The 24,624-nt window shown below is 48.5% G+C and overlaps 1 protein-coding gene across 1 annotated transcript; it reads left to right on the forward strand.

The window, feature by feature from the left end:
• Positions 1-248: 248 nt before the first annotated feature.
• LOC136455134 (uncharacterized) lies at positions 249-6,948 on the forward strand. Its single transcript, XM_066455280.1, has 3 exons — positions 249-399; positions 997-1,196; positions 6,775-6,948. The coding sequence occupies exons 1-3, from the start codon at positions 249-251 to the stop codon at positions 6,946-6,948; spliced, it is 525 nt and encodes a 174-aa protein (XP_066311377.1).
• The last annotated feature ends 17,676 nt before the right edge of the window (positions 6,949-24,624 follow it).

Below are 24,624 nucleotides of genomic sequence, written 5' to 3' on the forward strand. Positions count from 1 at the left end.
GCCAAGAGAAGAGGGGCAAAGCAAAAGTTGATCATGATAGCTCAAGTGATGATGAGATTGATAATACAAGCCTTGCTCTCATGGTGAGAAGAACCGCCAAGATGCTGAAGAAGCTAAACAAGAATGGTGTCAAATTTGATGGCAAGAAGAAAAAAATCTTCACTAGTAGTAGCAGGAAGCCCATCTCTGAAATGGATTGCTACAATTATGCAGATCTTGGTCATCTAGCTCATCAATGCCCTAAACCCATGAAAGACAAGTACAAGAAAAAGTACAAGGGCAAAAAAGATGACTCAAGTGATGATGATGATGAGAAGAAGAACAACAAGCCATACAAAAAGAAGGATGGCAAGAAGAAAGAATTTCACAAGAAGAAGAATGGCAAGACCAATATTGTTGGTGATTAGCTCACGGACATTAAATCATCAAGTGGCTCATCCGATGATGAAAGTGAAAATGAGAAGGAGAATGTGGCCGCTCTTGTGATTGGTTCTTCACTATCTCCACCGACACCACCATCATCATCCTCTACACACCTATGCCTCATGGCCAAGGGTGAATGAAAGGTACAAAATGATGATGATAGTAGTGGTGATGACAGTGCTAGTGATGATGAGAATGGTAGTGATAGCGATGAAGAATTTGAATCACCTTCTTATGATGATCTTGTCAAATTGTTAAACCAATACACTAAACTAATTAGAAAGACAAGAGCTAAAAATAAGAAGCTAGAACTTGAGAATGACTCACTCTTAACAAAGTATGACATAGCCAAAAAAGCTAATGATGAGCTTAGAGAAGAGAATAAAATTGTGTCATCCAAACTCAAGTAGCTCAAAACCTCTAAAAGGGAGTTTAGAGAAAAACATGATAAACTTGAGGGGATACACAATGAGCTCACCACTAGTTACAACTTGCTAAAAGAAGAGTACACAAATCTCAAGATTAATCATGACAATCTTATTCTTTCTCATGAGTTATTGTCCAATGAGCCAGATGATGCTACTGACAATGTTGTTAAAATTGATATAGCCACATCATGTGATGACTTAATTGTTGACAGCATTGAGCAAGGTTCTAGTAGCAAAGGCAAGAAAATGGTTGAATCCGACAACTATGATGATTATGTCAAGCTCAAGAATGAAAATGAAAAGCTCAAGAAGGATCTTGAAAAGCTATCAACCACTAACACAATTGTGATAGAGAATCTTGACAACGATCATGATATGACTCTTAAGAATGAGATACTTAGAGAAGAGAACAAGAGACTCAAGATGAAGAAGAATCATGATGAACTTAGAGAAGAAAACAAGAAACTCAAGTTGGAAAAAAGAACATCTCAAGACCGGTTTGAGCAAGTTCACAAGAGGCCAATATCTCTAAATTGAGCTACTTATGAACACCATGATGAAGATGGATAGAAGTGGTATTGGGTTCTTGGCAAATCAAGAGAAGAAAACTCAGGCTCAACATCATCAACAATACAAGTCAAAGCCTAAGCTAAAGAGATACTTTGAGTGTGGACAAGAAGGTCACTTTGCTCATGAATATGAAGCTCCACCACCACAACCCTTGCCCAAGCATGCTAGACCCTTTGCCTTTAATGCTCACTACATACTTAGAAAAGATTCTAGTGTAAATATGAAAGTCATGTTCTTAGGTCCACCCAACAAGAATAGGCCTAAACAAATTTGGATTGCTAAGTCACTAGTTGAGAAATTCAAGGGCCCTCATCAAGTTTGGGTCCCTAAACAACAAGCTTGATCTCTTGTGTGTGTAGGTGAACTACAAGAGTACAAGGATTGAGCAAAGTTGCAATATCAAATGATCACTCAATATCAAATATGCTATATGTTGCTTCATTGAGCTTCAACTTGCTATCCGTTGGTCAATTATGTGATATTGGCTTTCAATGTTTGTTCACCGAGAAAGAAGTGGTTGTGTTAAAGAAAGATGATGATCAAGTTATTTTCAAGGGCTTTAGATACAATAACCTATATCTAGTGGATTTCACCTCCAAAGATGCAAACTGGAAGACATGCTTATTCACAAAAACATCACTTGGGTGGCTTTGGCATTGAAGACTTGCACATGTTGGGATGAGCTCACTCAAGAAGTTAATGAAAAATGAGTTGGTGAGAGGTTTGAAGGATGTGAAATTTGAGAAGGACAAGCTTTGTAGAGCATGTCAAGCTGGCAAGCAAGTTGCAAACACTCATCCAACCAAAGCTTACATGTCAACAACAAGAGTGCTAGAGCTTCTCCACATGGATCTATTTGGACCAACAACTTATAAGAGTTTGGAAGGCAACCTCTATTGTCTTGTGATAATTGATGACTACTCTAGATACACTTGGGTGTTCTTCCTTCATGACAAGACCGAAGTGGCTGTATGTTTCAAGAAGTTTACCAAGAGAGCACAAAATGAATTTGAAGTGAAGCTCAAGAAGATAAGAAGTGATAATGGGAAAGAATTTGACAACACAAACATTGAAGCATATTGTGATGATGTTGGAATCAAGCATGAGGTCTCCACAACCTATACTCCTCAACAAAATGGTGTTGTAGAGAGAAAGAATCAGACACTAATCACCCTTACAAGAATGATGCTTGATGAGTACAATACACCTCAAGATCTATGGGCGGAAGCCATCAACACCGCATGCTATGCATCCAACTGCCAATTTCTCTAAAAGTTTCATCGCAAGACCCCTTATGAGTTGCTCAATGAGAAGAAGTCGGATGTCTCATTCTTTTGGGTGTTTGGTTGCAAATGCTACATCTACAAAAAATGGTAACACCTAAGAAAGTTCCAAAGACGTCGTGATATTGGTTTTTTTGTTGGCTACTCATCAAAGTCCAAAGCATATCGAGTATTTAATCATGCCATCGGCTTGGTTGAAGAAACATATGATGTGAAATTTGATGAATCTAACGGCTCTCAAGGAGCATATGAGAATCTTGATGATGCAGATGATGAACCATTGAGGGAGGCCATGAAGAATATTCCGGTTGAAGACATCAAGCCCAAAGATGATGAAGATGATATACAAGTGATTGATCCACCCTCTTCATCAAATGTGCCACAAGATGATGATAAAGATGGGAGTATAGAAAATGAAGATACTCATGTCTCTCATGACCAAATGGTGGCACAAGCTCAAGATGTTGATGCTCCACAACTTCCTCCTCAAGTGATTGATAGAAGAAATTCGCCTCTACTTTAAGCACATCCACAAGATCTCATCATAGGAAGTCCTTCAAAGGGTGTAATGACTCGCTCTAAAAAACTTGCTTCATTTATTGAATATCACTCGTTTGTTTCTTGCATTGAGCCTAAGAATGTAGAAGAAGCTCTTCAAGATCCGGATTGGATAAATGCCATGTATGAAGAATTGAACAACTTCACATGCAATGAAGTTTGGACACTTGAAGAGCGATCACAAGATGCAAGAGTCATTGGAAGAAAGTGGGTGTTCCGCAACAAGCAAGATAATCAAGGCATCGTTGTGAGGAACAAGGCAAGGCTAGTTACAAAGGGGTTCTCTCAAGTTGAAGGGTTGGATTTTGGAGAGACCTTTGCACTGGTTACAAGACTTGAAGCCATTCGTATCCTTCTTGCATATGCATCTCGTCATGAAATGAAATTATATCAAATAGATGTTAAAAGTGCATTTTTAAATGGCTTTATAAATGAACTAATCTATATTGATCAACCTCCTGGCTTCGAGGACCCTAGATATCCTAATCATATTTATAGGTTGTCCAAGACACTATATGGGCTAAAGCAAGCCCCAAGAGCTTGGTATGAACGCCTTCGGGATTTCCTTATTAAGAAGGGCTTCACCATTGGAAAGGTTGATACCACACTATTCATCAAGAAGCTTGATGGAGAGATCTTCATTTGTCAAGTATATGTTGATGATATCATATTTGACTCATCAAATGAAGACTATTGGAAAGAGTTTGGTGAATTGATGTCGAAGGAGTTTGACATGTCTATGATTAGAGAGCTTATATTCTTTCTTGGTTTTCAAGTCAAGCAAATGAGAAAAGGGATTTTCATCTCTCAAGAAAGGTATACCAAGGATCTTCTCAAGAGGTTTGAAGTGGATGAATGTAAGCCAATCAAGACACCAATGCCATCTAATGGACATCTCGACCTAGAAGAGGGAGGTAAATCAGTTGATCAAACTCTCTACTATTCTATGATTGGTAGCTTGTTATATTTGACCGCATCTAGGCCCATCATATTTAGTGTGTGTATGTGTGCTAAATTTCAAGCTAGTCCTAAGGAGGCTCACTTAGTTGCCGTTAAAAGAATCCTTAGGTACCTTAAGCACACACCAAGCATTGGCCTTTGGTATCTCAAAGGACCTAGATTCTAACTAGTTGGCTATTCCGATTCCGATTATGCCGGTTGCAAAATTGATAGAAAAAGCACATCCGGAGGGTACCATTTGCTTGGTAGATCACTAGTGTTTTGGACCTCTAAGAAGCAAAATAGTGTGGACTTATCCACCGTCGAGGCAAAGTACATCGCCACGGGTGCTTGTGCACAAATTCTTTATATGAAGCAAACCCTTCTAAACTATGGTGTAGTTCTAGAAAATGTACCTCTTTTGTGTGACAATGAGAGTGTGGTAAAACGTGCTAATAACTCAGTTCAACACTCTCATACCAAGCACATAGATATCCGTTATCACTTTCTTAGAGATCATGTTGCTAAAAATGATATATCACTAGAAGGTGTAAGGACCGAGGGTCAATTGGCGGATATCTTCACAAAACCACTAGATGAGGCTACGTTTTGTCGGTTGAGGAATGAGCTCAATATGCTTGACCTAAGTAACTTCACTAAAAATGAGTTTGTGTTGTCCCTTGTATTGCATTGTAATATAAAACATGTTTAATTTTTAGTAGTGCACTTACAGCTTGTCTTACATGGTTAAGACAACAGCCAAAAAGCGTGTGAAAAAGCTTAACCTTGGATCAAACTTGACAAGCAACTAGCTTTACCTTTCTCGCATTGCATTGCATATGCATGTGTGTTGCTTTGTCGTTTCTTTTCGGTTATCTTTTGAGCATCCGTTGTGTTCGTCCACAAATAGAGAGAGCATTTGAAGCTCCTAATGGTTGAAATCCCTATTGTATGGTCACATGTTGCTCCTCACCTTTTTGTTACCTATTTTCCCAAAAAGAACTATGGTTGAAGGCAAAATATTTTGAAAATCTTGAGGGTTTGAGCGAGGTCTCTCATATCAGTTCCAATTGGTGGTCTTTTGGGTGTTTACTTGTATTGGAACTTGATTGGGAGAAAGTGTCACGAAGATAGGAGGAAGGTCATATGCTAAATCATGATCGAAGGCTCGACTGGTCATCACGAGAATGTTAATAGGAATCGATGAGACTCTACACCATGTCAGGTCATGAGCAGCGGATGCGTCAGTTCTCTGTGAAGGCATTTTTGGACCTATCTGTTATCGATCGGACTCAGGGGAGCAGCATCAGGTCAATTCCATCGGTGTGTCCGGTCGCAACTGTGTTCGCACGATTTGTTTCATAATCCGACCGACACATGGGGACCCACTCTCTTTCTTCTCTCTTGACCACGCCCATCTCTTTCTTTCTGTACGCCGTGCTGCTACTCTAACCCTAACCGTCGCCATGATTGTGCCTCTCTAGCCACCGCACCACCACCGCCTTCGTGGCCTCACCCTCTCACCTCTACACCATAGACACGTCTCGCCCGCTCACTCACGTGCCACGCTCATGCTCCCATCGCCGCGCCGCCACCAACACACCACCGTGACCACGCTCCTTAGTCCACCGTGCCACTCATCGCTACCGCACCATGTGCTCAGGTCATGCCCGCGTAGTGACCATGCTCAGGCTTGCCGCGCCGTGGGCAGTCACCACCGCCGCCACGGTTTCACCTCTCCCCCGGAGCACTGCCTTCCTCCTCGGCTCAGGTGACTTCGCGTCCTTAGCCTTAACCTCCAATGCCGCTCCTAGGCAAATCCCTTTGCCGACTTCATATTCACCTTGGTTCCCTACCTTGACATTCAACAGCTGTGCACCAACATTTCCATGACCTACAACGCCCCCATCTTGTACTAGTTGCCATGATCTGTGGTGCCCCTACGTTTGTTAGTGACTTACCTTTTCACATGGCTTCTTCTCGTTCCAAGGTAGTAAGCCAAGTTCATTCTATTCGTACCTCACTACTTACTTCTGATTAGGATCTCGCTCATCTCTAGAATATAATGTGATGCTTATATGTATTTCGTCTATTTCTATCCATGTAGCGAGACAGTGTGTTTGAGGTTACTTAGCAGCTGACAGTGGCAGTTGAACCCTGGGCCAAGCCCGCGGGTATGGATGGAGGCCAAACCTCACAAGTGTCAGTGGGTAGCGATTGCATAGCCAGTGGCAGTTGTTCTTGCAGTTGACCTTGTTAGTGGCAGTGATTCTCTGAGTCAGGGGAGCTCTTGATTGCTTGATATTGTTTAGTGATAGTTGTTCTCTCAGTTGATAGTCATGGCTCATTGCAAGAACATCGGGGGTGGTCCTGGCGATGATGAGAGGCATTCGCCTCACCTAACAGAGTAGGAAAAGGGGAAGGGGACAAAGAAGATGGTTACAAAGAAGAAGCGCAAGCGTGGTGACATAGAGGCAAAGAGAGCAACAGCAGTGGCCACCGCCGCAGAGTGTGCTGAGAGAGGTGGCAGAGGCAGTGGTGTTTGTATTGGTGGTCAATTGTCACTAGCTTAGAGGGCCACAGTGAAGGAGTTTGAGGCTAGTCAAGGTAGTCCACCTGGTACTATCATGCTTGGAGGCCAACGTGTATCTCTAGAGGATGCACCAGAGGGCACTCATGTGGAGGAGATTGAGCCTCAGAAGGATGCTGAGCAGCACCAGGAGGAGGCAGAGCAGCATCTGGAGTAGCCACTACGATGCTCAGGTCGTGCTCGTGCTCAGGTGACACCTAGGCCAGAGAGGCAAAGGCATGGTTCTCGGCCACCCCCTAGACCATGAGGCCCGCCACCAGTTGAGCACTTGGACTTGAGGGCTATCATAGCTCGACAAGTGCAGCAGCTTCACTTTATGGAGGTTGAGTAGTGGTTCCCACCTCAGCAGGACGAGAGGGCTTCAAAGGGTTTGTACATAGTGCTATAGGAGGATTTCTATAATGCATAAATGAACAGTGGTGTAGCTTTTAGATCCCAGAGAGTGTGTCGCATGGAGGCTATAGTGGCGGCTGGAGGAGAGCAGGTTCGTCCCTACTTGGCTTGGTAGACCTCTTGGGGTGGATCGACATGTACATTTCTAGTTGGGTCAGAGAGTTCTACACCTCCTTGTGGATCGACCTCGATCACAGGTTCATTCACTTCACTTCACTTTCAGAGGATGTGACCGTAGGTTGTATAGCAACGGGGCCAGAGAGTTCATGAGGATTCCAAAGTCAGACACCAGGATTCACCAGATCTGCTATGGTCAGGCTCAACCACTGAGACGTCCTCATGGCAGAGTAGTGCTACCCATCGACCTAGTCAGAGCCTGCTTTCAAGAGCCATTTGGTGAGGGTTCGAGACGCACTATGGGTGCCCTTACACCTATGGCTCATATCCTAGATGTCGTCATGAGGAGGACCTTACTTCCGAGGGGTGGCTACCACGAGGGTTTAACTCGCATTCAGTTTTGGTTAGTCCACCACCTGATTTCTCAGACACCGTTTGATATTTTAGACTTGATAGTTTTAGAGATGGAGGACACTCTTATAGAGGGTTAAAAGGGCCACCATTGCTGCCATATGCCCATTGGATCTATTTTCTCATACTACAGGCATGTTCACATATACCTTCTGAGGTAGCGACTGAGTTGACTGGTACTACTACTGAGTTCCCCGAGTATGACATGCGGCAGCTGGTGGGTTCCAGTACAGGGAGTAGGATACCAAGGTAGAGCCATCGCTAGAGTCCAAAGGTGCCAGAGACAAAGACCGAGCAGGACAAGGCCATCAGAGCTTCAGCAGAGTCTGAGCTTGTAGACTTGGAGGCACAGCCGGATGACGAGGACAATGATGACCTATTTGACAGTTTAGACAAGGACTACCAGCCTATTCCATGGATGCCCCCATGGACTCACGACAGAGAGGCCAGTGGTTCCAGCTTAGCTCCACCTCAGCCACCGAAGATAGACCCTGCTCTGATAGCGATACTTGATAAGATGCAACAGGAGTAGACACATCAGGAACAGGCCACAGCTGTAGCTCTTGCTCAGATGCAGACCTGACAGGACTAGTTCTAGCAGCAGCAGCAGGTCATTCAGTAGCAGCAGCTAGAGACTCAGTAGCAGCTTCTTGGCTTCATGCAGCATGTCCTTACAGCTACAGGGATTGCTCCTTTTTGGCCCACATTGCATCCTGGTTCGACTGTTATAGCCCAGTGGGTTTCAAAGTTAGGGACAGACAGCTCCACAGTTTGCCTCGCCCACTGAGCACGTTTCATAGTGGTTTGCTACACCAGGGACATAGACTCAGGGCTTCACACCGATTATCACCGGATTCACCCCTACTCAGTCTGAGTCAGTGTTAGTGACAGATACACTGGTCTCTAGGAGCTTGGCTGCCACTTTTAGCGAGATCACAGTTCACCCACACCTCCAGAGCTTTAGGTTCCTATTACTATAGTAGCAGCTCTAGTCATAGGGACTATCGAGACTCTCCCATCTTCTGTTGCTTCTTTAGAGCCGCCTCGGATAGTCACTAAGACAGTTGTGGCTCCACTTCCTACAACGATAGCTTTAGAGCCACATGGTCAGGCTACAGCTTCAGCTTCTACTTCTCAGCTAGCCAACCTAGTCACTGAGACTTTTCAAATCTGATTTTGATATAATCAAATTTCTTAAGTATTTTGAAAGAGTTGTGGAATATAAAAGAAAGAAGGAATTACAATTTAAATTTGAATCAAGGAAAAAATTACCTAGAATCAAAATGAGGACACCTATGTTAATCCAAGTGTCGACAGAATATCGTCAACAGTCCTCCGAGATGTATCCCACGAAGGTAGATTGATCGACAGATGAGCGTGAGATCAAGAACAAGAAGACAACAAAGACACACGAGTTAGACAGGTTCATGCCGTCAGTATGACGTAATACCCTACTCCTGTGGTCTGTTAGTTTGTATTAGCTATCGTATGATATTGCGTGACTATATATGTATGTATCTTGATGTAGCCTGTCCGCTAGGGGACCCCTACCTCTCCTTATATACTCTAGAGGGGTAGGGTTACAAGAAAAATATCCTATTTGGTACTATACAATATTTTATGGTGCACGCCGAGCAGCGCTGTGCACGCCTTGATCTTGTGGGCTGGGCCACCTCTGATGGTGCGGTCCATGTCTTGTCTTGAGAATATCGGGAGCCATATCCCCACAGCTAGTCCTCGAGCCTGACAGTAGCTGACGTAGTCACGTGGTGCCAGGGTCAGAAAGTAGAAGACCAGCCGAGCAGACAGCCAGTCCCCGGGCGTAGCCTCGAGATGAGAAAAGCGCACATTCACCGTAAGATGAAGTGTGCCCACTTTGTCCCTGAGTCTGCTAGAAGATGAAGAATGAATCTTGTAGCAGGGTCAAAGAAAAAGAAGTCTGGAAGCTTTGCTGACGTCATCCAACATGCGCGTATCATGACCCCAAACGTGCTGCCCAAGATCAGCACCCTGATCCGAACTACATGGAGCAGCTTGATAGCACACCGATGAGATGTAGCAAGATCCGACCACCAAGGGCGATGTCCGAACGTCGAGGAGTCCCCGGCATAGCTGGCGAGGTCCGAGCGCCGAGGAGTCCCCGGCGTAGCTGGCGATGTCCGAGCATCGAGGAGTCCCCGACGTAGGCGGTGATGTCCGAGGAGTCCCTGGCATAGCTGGCGATGTCCGAGCACCAAGGAGCGAGGAGTCCCCGGCGTAGCTAGCGATGTCCAAGCACCAAGGAGCGAGGAGTCCCCGGCGTCGCTGGCGATGTCCGAGCACCGAGGAGTCCCCGGCGTCGCTGGCGATGTCCGAGCACCAAGGAGTCACGTGCGTAGCTGGCGATGTCCGAGCAGCGAGGAGTTCCCGACGTATGCGATGTCCGAGCACCGATGAGTCCCCGGCGTAGCTGGCGACGTCCGAGCAGCGAGGAGTCCCCGGCATAAGCGGTGATGTTCGAGCAACGAGGAGTTCTCAAGGTAGCTGGCGATGTCCGAGCACCGAGGAGGTCCCGACGTAGCTGGCGACGTCCGTGCGGTGAAATGTGTCCACTTAGTCCTCGAGCACGAAGAATCCGAGCGCCGAGGAGTAACTGGCGTAGCTGGCAATGAAGCACGAGCGACGAACAGTCTGGTCAACTGGTCGGCGGTGAAGTGAGCATTGAGTAGAAGCGACCGGCGAACAGTCCGATCAACTGGTCGGCGATAGAGTCCATGATCCAAACGGTCCGACTAGTTGATCGGTGGAGAAGTCCGAGCACCAGGCGGTCTGATCACCTGGACGATGATCCTGCAATACAAATATGTAGAATGGGTAGTTCATGATGTAAAAACATATGAACTCCGGAGAAAAATCAGCAATGAAAATGGCGTATGCAGCTCGACGATCAGTTAGTATGAAGATGTATTTATATTTAATATAAACCGTTCGACCAGTTAGTGTGTAGCTGAGTCTCCAGCCCTAGCTAGCCCATAGTCCATAACGTCGAGCGCGGAGCCCGTGCACGTGTAGGAGGAACATGCGTCACTAAGGAGCCGCTGCTGACCACCCATAACGTAGAGGATAGACGCTCATGCACATGTAGAAAGGAGCCGGAGACAGGGCCGTCTCTGGAGGCGTCTGAGTATCAATATGACTATTCAGGGGTTCGAAAAATCGTTTGGAGAGCAAACATGGAGAAAACAGTTCAGAAAAACATCATGGCGATATACAGAGATTGGGGAATATTTAGGAAAATATTAAAACGTGACTTAGCTTTAGACAGAACGTCTGGTCGGCGGCGTATGACGTTATCTGGTCAGCGTTGACAGCGAACACCTGGCGAGCGGTGAGTTGTTGGTGAAGATGGCCTCGGAGGTGGTTCTAAGATCGGATCTGCCGTCGCGGGGGCTGGTGTAGCCGGCGATGAATCGCCGTCGTGGACCGACATGGATCTCCATGAGATTGACGACGATAACGCATTGTTGATTTGAGGTCCATTTGGCTCGCCATGGGATCAAGCGCACATCCCTACCTAGCGCGTCAACTGTCGACACCAAACTAGCAAGTTGTACACACCAACTATTTTTGAAGCTTTTCAAGGCGAATACGAGAGATCAATGGTAGCATGCACCAGAACATTAGAAGGCACAAATGAATTGATTGTAGTGATCAGTTAAGTTCCAAATTAGAGAATTATAAGTAGAGATTTGGTTTAGATATACTAGGCAAAAGAAATATATTGTTGCTTGATTTAATACCAGAAAAAAAATGAAGGACGATTTGATTTAATTTCAAGCATTTTTAAATGTAACTCAGAATGATCGGCAAAGGATCTATGATCCCAATCCCATTATACGCTCACTGTCCAGAGCACGCAAAAAAATTGAAGTTATGTTTTCAAAAAGAAAATTGAAATTATTGATGGCATAATGACAGAGCCTACCAGAAAGAAAGGGGAAAAATACAGGAACAAAAATTCTATACAATATGTATGTAGCAGACCTTGGAGAACCAGGGCTCGTAGAACAGCTCCCCGGCACCACCAAATCCAGGGAACGCAGCGTCATCCTCGTAATCATAATCGTATTCCTCCTCCTCTAGAGAAGAGGAACCGTAGTCTTCATGGCTGCCATCGGGTCGGACCCCCACCTCCTCCTCGTCGCCCTTGTTAGCGATACAGTTAGGACTGAGTCTTCTTCCCCTCATGTAACGGCTGTAGACTAGCTCACGATCCCACCATGCCTTGTTTATAGGATCGGCATGCCTTGTTTATAGGATCGGCTGGTAGTGGATCAGTGTTGTATTTAACCCCAACTCTGAGTAATGGAATGGTGCGGTGATTCTCTCCCAATTCTCATCTCTTACATGGTATCAGACTGATCGTTCCGATCAATTCTCCACCTTCCGCTGCTCATGGCCATGGCGAGTCCCCACGGTTCCTTCTCGTCCAACCCCTTCGCTGATGGCTCCGAGCCTGCTCCTCCTCCCTCCTCCACTCTTGTGCTTCTCAATATCCGCAACCACGTTCCCGTCACTCTTTCCGCCGAGGACGGGAACTTCCGGCAGTGGCGCTCGTTCTTTGAACTCACCATCAAGAAATTTGGTCTTCTCAACCACATCGACGGCACGGTCGACGCCGCCGCGATGTTGGATGATGCGGAGTGGCTTCAGATCGACTCCTCCATCGTGTCTTGGCTCTATTCCACCGTCTCCAAAGAAATTTGGAACGACGTCAACAGGCCCGGCGCCACCGCCTACTCTGCGTGGAAGGCGATCACGGGACAGTTCCTCGGCAACAGCCTGCAACGCGCTGTCTTTGCCCAGCAGGAGTTCCATAGTCTGTTCCAAGGCGACATGACTATCGGCGAGTACTGCGGCCACCTCAAGCGCCTCGCCGACACCCTCTACGACTGCGGCGCTGCTGTCTCCGATCCGGCGCTCGTCATCAACACGCTTCGCGGCCTGAACAACAAATTCAGTCAGGCGATCGCCGTGCTCTCCAACATGTCCCCGCCGCCGACGTTCCTCTACACCAAATCTTATCTGCTGCAGGAGGAGCATCGCATCAAACACTCCTTGAAGATGGAAGCGTAGACTGCCCTCCTCGCCGCCCACGACATCACCAAGTCTCCGTCTGCGCCATCACCACCCGCGCCCAGCAATGCCTCTGCTGGCGGCGAACGCGGTAGTGGTGATCGCGGCGACCGACGCAAGAAGCGCAAGGCGGCTGACAACCGTCCACGCAATCCCTCGTCGGGCGGCCCATCCGCGACGCCACCATAGTGGGCCTCAAGCCCCTGGCAAGGTGTTGTCCAGGCCTGGCCTCTCAACTCCTGGCGCCCTGGCGTCCTCGCTCCACGTCCCGGCGTTCACCCTCCGCCGGCCATGGCTGCACTGGCCGCACCGCCTCCACAGCAAAGTGCCGGTGCCATTCCGCCCAGCCTCTACACCGCCCTCCATGGCATGTCTCTGAACAATCAGAATGGCGGCGGCAGCGACTGGTTCATGGACACGGGTGCCTCCTCCCACATGGCATCCCATCCTGGTATGCTCCATACCCATTCTGCTTCTCCTGTTCCTCGTCAGATCATTGTTGGCAACGGTGATCTCATGTCTTCCTCGTCTACTGGTCAAACCCTCATTCCCACCACTTCTTCCTCTCCACTTAAACTGAACAATATTCTTATTGCTCCCCAATTAGTGAAGAATCTCATTTCAGTACGTTCTCTAACTCGGGATAACAATGTATCTATTGAATTTGACCCTTGGGGCTTCTCTATTAAGGATCTTCGTACCCGGATGGCACTCCTCCGATGTGACTCCTCTGGCGAACTCTACCCTCTGCGCCATGCTCCTGGTGCTACCTCCGGTTCATCTACGCAGGCGCTCCTGACCAAGACTGATGAGCCCCTCTGGCACTCTCGCCTTGGTCATCCTGGCCACGACGCCCTTCGGCATCTGTCCCGGCTTGTAGGCTTCAGTTGCTCTCCGTCTAGCCGTCACACGTGCCATGCTTGTCGCCTTGGTAAACATGTACGGCTTCCATTTTCAGAGTCCACACACATTTCATCTTTTCCATTTCAGCTTTTGCATTGTGATGTATGGACATCTCCAATAATGAGCAACTCGGGCTACAAGTTTTATCTTGTTATCCTGGATGATTTCTCGCACTATGTTTGGACTTTCCCCTTACGCCATGAGTCTGATGTGCTTCCCACGCTGATCTCGTTCCATGCTTTCGTTGGCACCCAATTTCAGTGCGCTATTCAGTGTTTTCAAACAGATAATGGGAGGGAGTTCGACAATTCAGCTTCGCGTGCTTTCTTTGCCAAGCATGGCATTGTCTTGCGCTTGACATGTCCCTACACCTCGCAGCAAAACGGGCGTGCCGAACGCGTTCTCAGAACACTCAATGATGGCCTGCGCACACTGCTGTTTCAGGCCTTCATTCCGCCCACGTTCTGGCCTGATGCTTTAGCCGCCTCCACCTATCTTCTGAATCGTCGACCATGTCGCCCACGACAAAACTCCATGCCTTACTCACTCCTGTTTGGAGTCAATCCTGATTATGCACACCTTCGCGTGTTCGGGTGCCTTTGCTACCCAAACACCGAAGCCACAGCGCCACACAAACTAGCCCCACGTTCTGCCTGGTGCGTGTTCCTCGGCTATCCGCTTGATCAGCGCGGTTATAAGTGCTACAATCCTGAAACCAAACGTATGATCATCTCACGTCATGTGTTCTTCGACGAAACATGCTTTCCATTTGCACAACTGACTTCTCCAGGTACTGAACGGCGGGCGCAAATTGCGTCGAGTCTTGATGAGTTTCTCCCGGTGCCCACGCCTCCGCGCGCGCGCACTCGGCGGATCATACCCGTGGCGCCTCAACCATCGGCAGCCTCGGGTCCTCCACCGGCGCCACCAAACTCGGGCGACTCTGCAGCACCATCGTCCACACCAACTGCTGCGCCGGTACAGTCGGCCCCGGGTGCGTCTCCAGCACCACAGACGCCGCTGTCAGCACCTTCTGCGCCAAATGATGACAGCCCGACTGTGTCCTCCACTCCAGCGCCACCGGATCCATCGTCGACAACAGCACCACCGCCACCGCGACATCCCATGGTCACCCGAGCGCGGGACGGCATCCATATGCCGAATCCGCGGTACGCCAACGTCGCCGCGCCTGCTCCACCGACAGCTCCACCGCCTTCTGTCCGTGCGGCGCTACGTGACTCCGAGTGGCATGCGGCCATGCAAACTGAGTTCGACGCGCTCCAGGCGAACCAGACATGGACACTCGTTCCGCGGCCACCACATGCCAACGTCATCGCTGGCAAGTGGTTGTTCAAGAACAAGCTGAACCCTGACGGCTCCCTCGAACGGCGCAAGGCGCGGTGGGTCGTGCGCGGCTTCTCACAGCGACCCGGGGTGGATTTTCATCAAACATTCTCCCCGGTCGTCAAGCCGACGTCGATCCGCACCGTACTCCATCTCGCTGCATCCCGAAGCTGGCCAGTTCACCAAGTCGACGTCAAGAACGCATTCCTCCACAGAAATCTGGCGGAGCGCGTGTACTGCCATCAACCAGCTGGTTTCGTTGACCCAGCTCAACCAAACCATGTCTGCCAGCTCGTGAAGTCGCTCTACGGCCTCAAGCAGGCTCCGCGCGCTTGGTTTCAGCGTCTGAACGCCCACCTGCGCTCTCTCGGGTTCACGGCGACCTCCTCCGACTCCTCCCTGTTTGTCTTCAAGGACGGTGCAGCGCTAGCGTATCTCCTCGTCTACGTCGACGATATCATCCTGACGGGCTCCTCCGCGACACTACTGCAGCAGATTGTCGCCGCGCTCTGCAAGGAATTCGCCATCAAGGACCTCGGGGCTCTGAAATTCTTCCTCGGGGTACAGGTTCGCCATGATTCACGTGGCTTCTTCCTCACGCAGTCTCAGTATACGGAGGACATACTCGAGCGGGCCGGCATGAGCAATTGCAAACCTGCCACCACTCCAGTTGATGACAAGCAGAAGCTGTCTGTCCACGACGGCGACCCGGAGATGGACGCCACGTTCTACCGCAGCATCACCGGGGCTTTGCAATACCTGACACTCTCGCGGCCAGATATCGCGTATGCTGTCAACCAGGCCTGCTTGTACATGCACAAGCCACGGGCTGCACATTGGAACCTGGTGAAGCGCATCCTTCGCTACCTGCGCGGCACTATCGATCACGGTCTCAGGATCTCGGTGTCGTCCACTACTGATCTGAAGGCTTACTCTGACACTGATTGGGCTGGGTGCCCAGACACACGGCGATCAACGTCAGGATACTGTGTCTACCTCGGAGATTCACTGGTGTCATGGTCCTCCAAGAGGCAGCAGACTGTATCGCGCTCCAGCGCTGAAGCCGAGTACCGGGGAGTCGCCAATGCCGCGGCGGAGTGCTGTTGGATTCGAAATCTGCTTCACGAACTACATGTGCACATCAACAAGGCGACAGTAATTTACTGTGACAACATATCGGCTGTGTATCTATCGGAGAATCCTGTTCATCATCGCAGGACCAAGCACGTTGAAATCGACATACATTTTGTCAGAGAAAAGGTTGCCTTGGGTCAGTTTAGAGTCTTGCACATCCCGACTGCGCGTCAAATTGCAGATATCATGACTAAGGGGCTTCCTACATCGCTGTTCCAAGATTTCAGAGTCAGTCTTTGCATTCAGTCATCTGGTGCTTCGACTGAGGGGGGGGGGGGGGTGTTAGCGATACAGTTAGGACTGAGTCTTCTTCCCCTCATGTAACGGCTGTAGACTAGCTCACGATCCCACCATGCCTTGTTTATAGGATCGGCATGCCTTGTTTATAGGATCGGCTGGTAGTGGATTAGTGTTGTATTTAACCCCAACTCTGAGTAATGGAATGGTGCGGTGATTCTCTCCCAATTCTCATCTCTTACAGCCCTGCTGCTCGTGGTGGTGGTGGTGGTGTTGTCTCTTCCATGGGTGTTGCCGTTGGAGAACCACCAGCTGGAGGAGCCGCGGCGGAGGGAGGAAGAGAGCATAGGAAGGGGCGGTTTGCCTGGTGGTGCTGGAACTGGCGAGGACCTCCAAGGGGAGCGAGAAGGGGAACGTCGAGTCGCCGACCCTTCAGACCTGGGAGGAAGAGGACGGCGGAGTCAACTAGTGGAGCCTAGCAATTGGACTGATATGGGCCTGGTTACATGCCTGTGAGATTGGTTCGTTTCCTTGACTCACGGTTGGATAGAAATCGGATGGTTTAGATCCGTGACTGCTGAGACAAGTCGTTTTGCTCGACTTCAGAGGATCTTGTTCCTCGATGTCTTGTGCACCTTGCAATTACGCTCGGATCGCTACTTAGCGGTACGACGCTGACGGCTTTGCTCGTGCCACGGCATGCTGTTTTACCTCACCGGCACGTCCACGGGCCTCGCAGCTCGCACGCGTGCACGGTCGTGTCAGCCTGCTCTTGGCTGGCATTTTGGAGTACTCCACTCAGCTATGAGAATTTTTCACCGTAGGCAAACGTGGTACGGTACATTGACGCTACTTGCTTCTGCACCTGAACGAAATTAAAATCACGTCGACAGCAGTCGTTTTGCATATATACAGCCGGTCTGTTCGCTGGTTAGTTTCTGAACTGATAAGTTCGATTAATACTGGTTAGTTGTAAGAGTAAAACACTGTTGACTATTTAATAAGTTCGGACTAAAACCAAAAAGCAAGCAAACAGGCTAATAGTTTACTACCATGTCACCTGGTGACCTGGATGTCGTCCCCTGCCTCACACTAAACTGCGCAACTAACTACGTACCCTTATGTTTAGGCGGGCACTCTAGGGGGACACGGACCTCTAACGTGGTGCATGCGATGCGAATGCGAGGTTGGTGGCATGTCGCCGGCCGGCGGGATGGTCCAGCTCCAGGGTGTTTCGGCCTTTGGGCCCTCGACCTCAGCCAGGAAGCAGCTCCGGACCCATCCCAAGTTTCTTTTAGACCGTGGAGGGAGTGCGCTAGTTACAAAAGCAACCGGACTGTCGTTGGCCTTTCGCGACCGGCTATTTTGGACCGGACCCGAATGGCCCCTTCCTTGATTCTTTGACACCAGATAAATGATCCGTTTCTTTCTTGGTCCTTAAAAAATTTTTCGTTCCCTATTTGACACCGAGTTCAACTTTCATTCTTTACATGACACTCCGTTGCATTTTCCATCCAGCCACCGTTAATTGCGCTGTGAAAAGATGATTTTGCCCCTGTGGGCCCCATCACCCTTCTCCCTCCTCTCCTCCTCCAGGCCGCCACGTCCTCCCCCAGCCCACGGCCACCGCCTCCGCGTACGCGTGGCCGCGCCACTTGAGGAGAAGGCCGCCGGCCGTCCCCGCCGCTGCGTCCGGAGCCTCCTCCCTCCTCCGACGAGCCGCGCCACCCTCCTCCTACCTGCTCCGACGAAGAGGAGCGGTAACTGGAGGTGCCACTGGCGGACATGGGCTTCCGCCGCACACGCGGTCGGGCCGCTGGCTCCCATGGCCGACGCTGCGGGCAACCGCGGCGGGGATGCGGACGCGGCCGCGGCCGAACTGTGCGCGTGGCTCGACGGGTTCGCCGAAGCCTCCGTCGTGTACGTCTGCTTCGGGAGCATGGCGGTGCTGCAGGAGCCTCACACGGCAGCGATGGCCGCCGCGCTGGAGCGGACGCGGGTGGCCTTCGTGTGGGCGACCGGCCCCGCGGCACTGCTCCCGACGGGGTTCGAGGAGCGTGTGGCGGCGGCGGGCGGTAGGGGCACGGTGGTCCGCGGGTGGGTGCGGCAGGGAGGGGGCTTGCCGGTGGAGGGAGCGAGGGGAGGGCGCCGCGGGTCGTCGGAGTAGGCAAGAGGAGGGTGGCGCGGCTTGTCGGAGGAGGGAGGGGGCTCCGGCCGCAGCGGCGGGGACGGCTGGCGGCCTTCTCCTCAGGTGGCGTAGCCGCGGGCTGGAGGAGGAGAGGAGGGAGAAGGGTGGTGGGGCCCACAGGGGCAAAATCGTCTTTTCACAACGCAGTTAATGGTGGCCGGATGGAAAATGCAACGGAGTGTCATGTAAGGAATGAAAGTTGAACTCGGTGTCAAATAAGGAACAAAATTTTTTTAAGGGCCAAGAAAAGAACAAATCATCTATGTGGTGTCAAATAAAAAATTCTCTCCTTAATCCGAGCGCCATTTATAGGCCTACCAGGGACAGCAGACCTAATGCCCTGCTCAACGCATTCGTATCCGGTTCCTCTCTTGTGTCCTTGTCCTATTTGGAAAGGACATGCCAGAGGCCAGGGCCTTCTAGATGGCCGATGTAGGTTGCATTGATGTGATCGACCGAGTTTTGTTCCTGATCAATCTGCTAGTGCTAGCATTTTTGCTGAGGCTACGTGTGCCGCTAGCTAAAACGGCAAACGTAGAAAAATGCAGATCGGTTGGTCCGGCTAATCCCAGCACATGCGCTGGACGTTGGACACTTTGGATGTGGCAGGCACAGGTTATCTATGCCCTGCTCGGTTTGCTGAAACTTGGTTGAACTTGGCTGAAAAACACTGTTCTGGCTAAATTATTGTGAGAAAAAACACTGTTTTGATTGAAAAAAGAAGCCGAACAAGCCGGATATAAGGTCAACCGAACGGGGCCAAAGGTTGTGGGGGTGAAACGTGGCCAAAAAAAAAACTTGTTATTTAGCTCTTAATTTCAACTTATTTCCCCGTAAGCAACTTATCTACTATACCTAAATATGAGACCCCCGCTACCCTATTTTCCTGCGATTTCTTGAAGCCACATCATCCAGGGGTCCCACCACAAGTTTTTTGTGCAACAGGCCAGCAGCTGAACCATACACTTCCACCCGAATTCACAACTCGGACGGCACCGACTTTTCCGTTTCCAAACCTACAATCGGAACAACCACGTGATCAAGCCTATTAAGGACCTGTTTGGCAGGGCTCCTCTCCGGCTCCGGCTCCGGCTCCTCCAGAGGAGCCCTGCCAAACGTTTTCTTGGAGGAGCCGTTTTTCAGTAAAAAATAGAGGAGCCCCTCAGGAGGAGCCGTGCCAAACAGGTCCTAATTCAGCAATGTCCTTCCCACGAACCGAAAAGTCTGTTGATGGTTGTCTCCTCCACTTCCCCTTCCCATGTGGGGCCATTAAACCTGAACGGCTGAACGTCGTTCGCAGTGCTTATAAAGAGACACAAGAGACAGAGGAGGGCACAGTGCATGGTGAGTCCAGCGCCCGCGTCCACGCCGCCTCTTGCCGCCGATAACGTATCGTATGTTGGCAGATCGGCGCCGTCGCACCCACCGGCCGACCGAATTTTTTATAATTTGATCTTTTTTTTAAGTTTCTCATAAATAGATCCCCGACGGAAAGAATTTAGGAAATGGATTCTTAGCTCGGTGTTATTATTGCTGGCGCCGAGCTCGGCGTCAGCTTTTCTGGCGCCGAGCTCCTGGACACGGCCGATGACGTGCCAGGGGGCTCGGTGCCGTAGTGACTGGCGCCGAGCTCCCTGTATTTAACCCTAGTCCAACCTTCTTGCCCGAGTGTTCTTCCTCTTCTTTCTCCTCTCTCTCGGATTTTTCTCTCCCCACTTCACCCTACCTCACGAATGACATATTAGACCTTGAAAACCTTGATTTGATCCATAGATCTTCGAGAGCAAGGTATCCTCGCTCACCTCCTTATTTTTTCGCATCGATTCGGTATATATTAGTCGGATTTTTGAACCTAAGAATCGTCATCACTTAAGGTTTCATTGTATCTCTCAATATATGTATTATACAACCGTAGGTTGATTCCAAGATGTGGAAAAAGCTAGCAAACCTAGGCGCATGTAGTTATGTTATGTGTTCATTGTTGTGGATCAAATGAGAAATCCTAGGTTTAGGGTTTAATGTTAACTGCTCTCGGTTCTTAGAACAAAATTGGCTGTATTGTAGTTATGGTTCTCATTGATATTTATTTGTGATGTTTTGATTTATGTTTGTTAAATTACATCCGTTTTGTTAGATGCAAGAATGTTTCGGGAGGAGTTTTGACGAAAACGGGGTCGTCCTCGAGAATTATACTCCGACGCGTCTAGCAAAGATGCCCCCGTCCCTCCTGACCTTCCTGTCCCTAACTGTGATTGTGGTTTCCCGGCCCATGTTTTTCAATTGAAACATCCGGACACAGTGGCGCGTTGCTTCTACATATGTAGTCGGTTTAATGTAAGAAATTATTTGCACTATCCTTTTTCTTTATTTGTGTAAGTATGGTACTAATATTTTGTTAGAATCTCGTTGTGTAGGACCATGACAGGTGCTTTTTCTTTTAGTGGATCGATGGTGCAGACAAGTTTGATCCTAGGTACTTCTTTTCGACGATTGGTTTAGAGGAAGACATCCACGTGAGCACTTCAAGCGGTGGGTTCCACCCTCCCTAACCCTCCGGCAATGACGGCTAAGGAGAAGCACCTAGCCGTAGTTAGACGACTCGAGGAACCTCCTCTGTGCGATTGCGGAGATCGAGCTGTGATAAACCCTGAGAATACGTTGGAGTTTATGTGTCCAAACAAGCATGAAGTAAGTGCAAAGTGTATGTGTTAAAATCTTGAGCCATATGTGTTCATGTACTAATGTCTCATTATTTAGGTGTTTTCAATGGCGAAGTGTCGTTTCAAGGAGTGGTTGTATGGTCCTAAGAACCAATGGCCAGAAGAACCGCGGAGGGTTAAGAAAAAGAAGAAAGAAAGGGTAATCTACAAAGCACCTCCTGTCATGTGCGAATGTGGTGTAAAATTCAACTATGGCCTAGTCCCTTCGGAGCTTGGAATATGCCATTATTGCGGCCATATGATTGAGTATAATGAGGTTCGTTATTTTTCTGGTAAACATGAAATCGTATTTTATTTATTTTGCTAAGACATATATGATTAAATATTTCTTTTGAACAGAGCACTAGGAAATGCAGTTGGAAATGTGATGATGGTCAAGCTAAGTTCTTGGATGAACTGAAGAAGAGACAACTAATTGCACAGAAGAGGGGATATGGACCTGGCTACGTCAACATATTCATTAAACATCACAAAGAAAAGATGCGTGGGTTTGCTAGACAGCGCGGTATTTATAACCCGATCGATGTTGGGCTTAACAAATAGGGATTGGAGAGGCGGATGACGTTAGAGGAGGAGAGGGCAAGGAATGAGGCAAGGGAGGAGACAATAGTACAGATGCTGGTCTTGAACGAGCATGTTGCTATATTATGTGCTAGTGAGTGCTTGAAAACTTTTTTTCGTTGCCTGGTTTTAATTGTAATATAATCACGTTGCTAACTGATTGCATTTTATACATGAAGGGATTGGTTGCAGCGGAGAACATGGCGTAGAGGTGGCTCTTGCAAGGTATGAGGAGAAGAAGTTAGATGACCATAGATCACAAGCTAGTCGCACCATTCAATCACCGATTGTGTTGTCTGATGAGGGAGAAGAGGATGCGGACGACACTACTAGACTGAGTGAGCTCATTGCTCTAGCAGAGGCAGACATATAGGCGCAAAAGGTTGAGGACGACACTGGCAGACTTAGCGAGCTCATCGCTCTAGCAGAGGCGGGCATTCAGGCGCAGGAGGCTGAGGACAACACTGGCAGACTGAGTGAGCTCATCGCTCTAGCAGAGGCGGGCTTACAGGCAGAGGAGGATGACGACGCGTTCTTCACTCAGGCCGCAGCGGCCGTAGATGAAGCGGAGGCCGCTTACTACAAGCGACAGGCAGGTCAGAGCAACGCAGTTGAGCCTAGCCACAGTAACAGGGTTGTAGTAGAGGACTAGTACTCGGATGATGAGTTGCTTACTCAGTACATTTTAGATTGAGGATTTGAAAGTGCATTTGCCCCTATGTCTACTGTCGGCACGTAGTTGTAGTATTAATATGTTGTGTAATGTGGCATAGTATCGAACTTTTCATTATGTGGTTGTTTTCATTATCTATGGTCTTAATATTCCGCTTAATGATACGGACGTATTGAAATGTGAACACGTGCTGCAAAAAAAACTTAACGATGTACGACATTATATAAATCAACACACGAAACATATTAAATGACATGTGACTACATGTACCGAACCTGGGTACAAAGTTTCCTTCGACTAAATCTAACATGCCTTAGGTAATTAAACCATGCCTTAGGTAATTAAACCTAACATGCCTTAGGTAATTAAACCTGGGTACATGTGAAAAAGATAAAGTCATCCTAGTAGTGTGGCCACATAGCAAATTGTGTTGCACCTTCTCCATAGTAGCCTCCCGTTGTTGTTGTTGGTGGTGGTGGGGGTGACGGGGGAGGCCCCTTATTCTTGTGGTTAGGGCAGGTGCAATATGGATCATTGTAGAGTGCCTCCTGTGAATCGGCACCATTGTTGTTGTCGTCATGTCTGTCGTCCTTGTAACCGCTGCTAACTTCCTTTTCTATATCGAAGATACGGTCCTATAGGTAGTAGATGTACTCCGCATGTGGATAAATAGGTCGTGGATCGACCCACCTACTGAACCCATAGTTTTCTTCGGCCAAGGAAGACTACAATAAGTATATCGTGTAAGTGATATACAAGACAGACATATTGAAGAAACAAATAGTAATAGCAATTGCCCATGCTCATGGGCATTTGAAGAAACGATGACCTCCATCTATTCCCTCAGTGAACATCTGCACTAGGCAGTCCTCACCATGCATGCATTTTGGCCACTCTTCTTTCCTTTCATCGTATCCTCTCAGTGGTGTCTCTTTGGTGAAATCACTTTTGCTCTCAACTGGGAATCTCTCATAAAGAGCTTCCTCAAAGAAATCGGGACCAAGAGAACCCTCCCACCTCTAGGTAGTTTCCTTCCCCTTTCCTCTCCCTCTAGACGACCCTCCAGACATTGGTACTGCAACGAAAACAAATGCTGAGGAGTGTTCTTCTTCCTTGTTGTGTGTGTGAATGAGAGAGAGTGAGTGGTTATTTATAGGTTAAGAGGAGGAATGGAGGCCTCTCAATGTGCCATGTCAGCGATCCGTGTGCCTCTTCACCTTAGCCCTTGGATCAAACAGTCATAAGATGGATGGTGGAGATAGAGTGGAGTTGTGCTTCCTTGCATGCTAGTACTATACCAGTGATGTGATAATTCGATGCTGTCCGTGTATCTGAAAAGTCTATGTTTATTGTTTGAAAAGCATAGATTCGTTCACTGTTGCTTGGTAATCCTAGATTCATCTACAAAGCGTATGTACAATATTTTCTAGATTATACACGTTTTAATAAATTTATTGTTAATCTGTGTACTCCATTTGTGCCTTTGTAGAAGTGTAGTATGATTAAAGGTTCACGGAAAAAATTCGCAAGATACGGTCTTGTTTTAGGAGCATCCACAGTTACAAACAGAGACATCAATATATATTCCAAACATTTAATCATCCAAGGAGCATAATGCAACCACAACGAATATCACAACCAACATAATATGTCAAGCAAAGTCCAAATAGTCCACAATGTTCATACAGTCCCGAATAGTTACAGAAAAGTAAATACAAAATTCATAATAGTTCATACAAACACCTACCACATCCCTCACTGCCTCCTACTCTTGGCCTTACCCTTATGACCCAGAGCGCTGGTGCCTGGAGTGTAAGGGTCACACGGACGGCGTCGCCTAGTGCCTAGAGGCAGTGTAGGATGAGTCGAGGGAGCGTCATAGAGCTGAGAGGGGCCAAGCTCATCGTGCCTCTTGTCCACGTCATCGTCGTCGTCGTCCTCCTCGTCCTCGTCCCCGTCCCCTGTAGCTGCTTGACTAGAGGAACCCAAGCCTCCTCTTCATGCAGAAGGAACATACACGTCTTGCATCGTGTCTGT

The sequence above is a fragment of the Miscanthus floridulus genome, chromosome 5, assembly GCF_019320115.1.
Source record: "Miscanthus floridulus cultivar M001 chromosome 5, ASM1932011v1, whole genome shotgun sequence".
In the NCBI taxonomy this organism is placed as follows: Eukaryota; Viridiplantae; Streptophyta; class Magnoliopsida; order Poales; family Poaceae; genus Miscanthus; species Miscanthus floridulus.

Coding starts and splice junctions, on each gene's coding strand:
- LOC136455134 (XM_066455280.1), top strand. CDS start 249: ATGAAAGACAAGTACAAGAAAAAGTACAAGGGCAAAAAAGATGACTCA. Junction 400..996: donor TGGCAAGACCAATATTGTTG/GTGATTAGCTCA, acceptor CCAATGAGCCAG/ATGATGCTACTGACAATGTT. Junction 1,197..6,774: donor TATCAACCACTAACACAATT/GTGATAGAGAAT, acceptor TCACTAGCTTAG/AGGGCCACAGTGAAGGAGTT.